The sequence below is a fragment of the Alosa sapidissima genome, chromosome 18, assembly GCF_018492685.1.
Source record: "Alosa sapidissima isolate fAloSap1 chromosome 18, fAloSap1.pri, whole genome shotgun sequence".
NCBI classification, from domain to species: Eukaryota; Metazoa; Chordata; class Actinopteri; order Clupeiformes; family Clupeidae; genus Alosa; species Alosa sapidissima.
Window position 1 is genome coordinate 11655245 of NC_055974.1, and position 3084 is coordinate 11658328.

At 41.9% G+C, this 3084-nt stretch overlaps 1 protein-coding gene across 3 annotated transcripts in view; it reads right to left on the reverse strand.

The window, feature by feature from the left end:
* Window positions 1-797: 797 nt before the first annotated feature.
* ap1s1 (adaptor related protein complex 1 subunit sigma 1) overlaps window positions 798-3084 on the reverse strand; it is an 8651-nt gene continuing 6364 nt past the window's right edge. For 2 of the 3 annotated variants that reach the window (XM_042069866.1, XM_042069864.1), the window contains 3 exons: window positions 2819-2956; window positions 1989-2157; window positions 798-1861 (listed from right to left, as the gene is read on the reverse strand). In XM_042069866.1, coding sequence (XP_041925800.1) covers window positions 2110-2157; window positions 2819-2956 — 186 coding nt within the window. In that variant the 3' untranslated portion in view covers window positions 798-1861; window positions 1989-2109. The remainder of the gene's footprint in view (window positions 1862-1988; window positions 2158-2818; window positions 2957-3084) is intronic. The other variant, XM_042069865.1, reaches the window with a different exon arrangement.

Consider the following 3084-nt stretch of genomic DNA (forward strand, 5'->3'; position numbering starts at 1 on the left):
TCACTCCAGCTTTGCGGTTGACATCAATCAAAAATGGTGATGATTACTACCCTTTCGTATAATTTTCTTCCTTCCATTTTTCTCCCCCATTTTCTTTTCAAGGCACAAAATTGACCAGAAAATGCTGCTACAATGATTCAACGTGAAAAAAAAATGAAAAATCATTTTCTAAAGTATATACCCACACAGGCACTCTTAACATCCATTAAAGTACATGACCAATCAAGTCAAATGACTCCTTTGCACTTGTTCAGACATGTGCCTTTGAACCAAACCCCCCCCCCCCACGTCCTTTTTCATCCTTCGTCTAAACACTCACGGTGATGTTCTAACTTATAGACAGATAGACGGCGTCGGCTGGATCTCATTCATCCCTCACACTTTCTCCTTTTCTGTTCTTCAGCACACACGCTGACTGCAGTCGGCTTCACTGCACCACTGTCACAAAGGACTGCTGGTGACTCATCCACTTACATGCTCAATCACTCTCTCTTTCTCTCTCCATCACTCTCTTATTCTCTCTTTCTCTCATCTTTCTCTCTCTCATTTTTTCCCTCACTTGCATGCTCCCCCTATCTCTGCTGTTCACACTCATGCATACACACACACACACACACACACACACAACAAAGACATTTCCCAACAATGCATCTGTCGTCGACCAATCTCTGAGGCCAAACAATATACTAACAAGCCTGTTTGTGTGGCTAATAAATGCCAGTAAGAAAAAGGTGGGGAGCCATTTCAGTAACACCACAGAATAATCCATATTTAATAAAAATGCAAAGACGCAGTGCTTACATTGAACGTATGATTTATTTCTTTATAAAATCTCACTCTCTCTCTCACACACACACGAACACACACACCTACTTTATCTGACTGCACACTGACACAACATGCCAACATGCTGAATCACAATCTTATTCATTTAATCTCAAACTCAGACAGACAAACAAATTTTATCAAACTGTACTCAAAATATTCCACTTTTAAGGAAGCTTTTTTGTTTTTAATTCTTTTTTATTTTATTCGGAAATTACTAGAGTATTCAATTAATAGAATCTGATTACAACACACTCAGTACCAAACATCATTGTCTCACATATAACTGTTCCCTTTTTCTATATTAAACCTCTTTTTGTATCCTTCTTCATAGCAGGAAACATACATCTCTGGAATGAAGGGGAAAATGTGAGAAATAAGTCCTCTTGTTTATTTCAGTAGTGCATCACTAAAAACAGTCCATCCCTTTCAAGAGAACATCAGCAGGACATCTTAAGGAAAGGAAATGTCTTAATAATAACATGGAAACCCAAAGATGAAAAGAAAACAATTACATCCCATGAAAACCTCAGAAGCTGACAGAATGGTGGCTGGCTCAAATCTGGTCCAAAACAACAATAAAGTGTTCAAATATTTCCTATCTGCCCTTGTAGAAAATAGCAAAAAAAAAAAAATGAAAATGTCAGGAGAGTGTAGCATTTCCATTTATTTTCCTGAGAGGCGGTGAAAATTACAATCTTCATTATCAATTATGAGTCATTCTAATGAACTGTAGGTGATGACCTGGGTAACAGAAGCGGAAAAGCTCGTCTTTTGCAGAGGCGTTGGTTGAATGCATGCAGCACTTTGCTGCTGTTCAGCTTCACAGCTGATTCTTATTGACAAAATATGTTTTCACCGTCTGTCTCTTAAATAACACGTAAAAAAAAAAAGAAAAAAAAAAATGATTTGGACTTATGATAAGAGCATTTCCGAGAGAGTATTTTAATCAAAGTGGCGCTTGGGGATATCAGCAACATGATTTCACAGACACAACGCTGTCTAGCCCACGGCCGAGCAGGATGAAGACAAAAGGCTGAAAATACAATCACATGCCCAACTCAGTAGCATCAAAAGAGCCTAATTACAATCACTCAATCCCCCACCCCCCTACCCTCCCCCCCTACCCTCACCATCCCTTTCCCTTTCCAACCCTTCCTCACCACATACTCCAGTGCTAAACGCCCCATCTCTCTCCGTCCGTGTGACAAGGTTTCAGTCCTCTCAAGTTCAGCACAGACACGTCAAGTCCACCGCTTGTACCCCTTGCGTTGCCGGCAGATATTACGCCAGGCCCATCTCCTCCAGCACGCTCCTGGGAGACTCGTCCTCCTGTTGGGGAGGAAGACAGAGACAAGGAAGTGACGCGGTCTCAGTGTGGTCACACAAAGTCTCACGAACACCCAGCCCCTGATCCCATTGATTACGTATGGCAGCAGAGATGCGGCTTAGCAACCACAGTATGCCATGAAATCAGCATCTGTGGGAGGGGGAATAGTAGGAGGAAATTGTCTCAAGCATGTCCTCACACGTCAGCACAGACACAAGAGTTTCCTGTAGTGCTCTAACACTATGACTATGTCAATGTCAACGTCGTCTCAAGCATGTCCTCACACGTCAGCACAGACACAAGAGTTTCCTGTAGTGCTCTAACACTATGACTATGTCAATGTCAACGTCGTCTCAAGCATGTCCTCACACGTCAGCACAGACACAAGAGTTTCCTGTAGTGCTCTAACACTATGACTATGTCAATGTCAACGTCGTCTCAAGCATGTCCTCACACGTCAGCACAGACACAAGAGTTTCCTGTAGTGCTCTAACACTATGACTATGTCAACGTCAACGTCAACGTCAATTTATTTGTATAGCACATCCATGTATACACATTCTCCTGAACACACTTATGGCTTTACCACTCTTAGATACACACCCCTTTAATGTGTCCCACACATATGAAAACTGAGTTTTTGACCTTTGTTTATACACACACCTCTTGTAGCAGGTCTGCTTGTTCGATGGCCTTCAGCACACTCTTTTTGGAAGTGTCCTGGATTTCACCTCCCATCAGAAACTCATCTAAGATAAAGTAGGCCTTCTCAAAGTTAAATATGATATCCAGCTCGCACACCTACGGCACAAGAACACACCCACACAGGTCTGTTTAGCTCCTCACATATCACGAGACATTTGGCAGGATTGTGTCTCGGCATCACTGAAAATGAGGACTATCCACAACAAACTTTCGAGGATAAATAA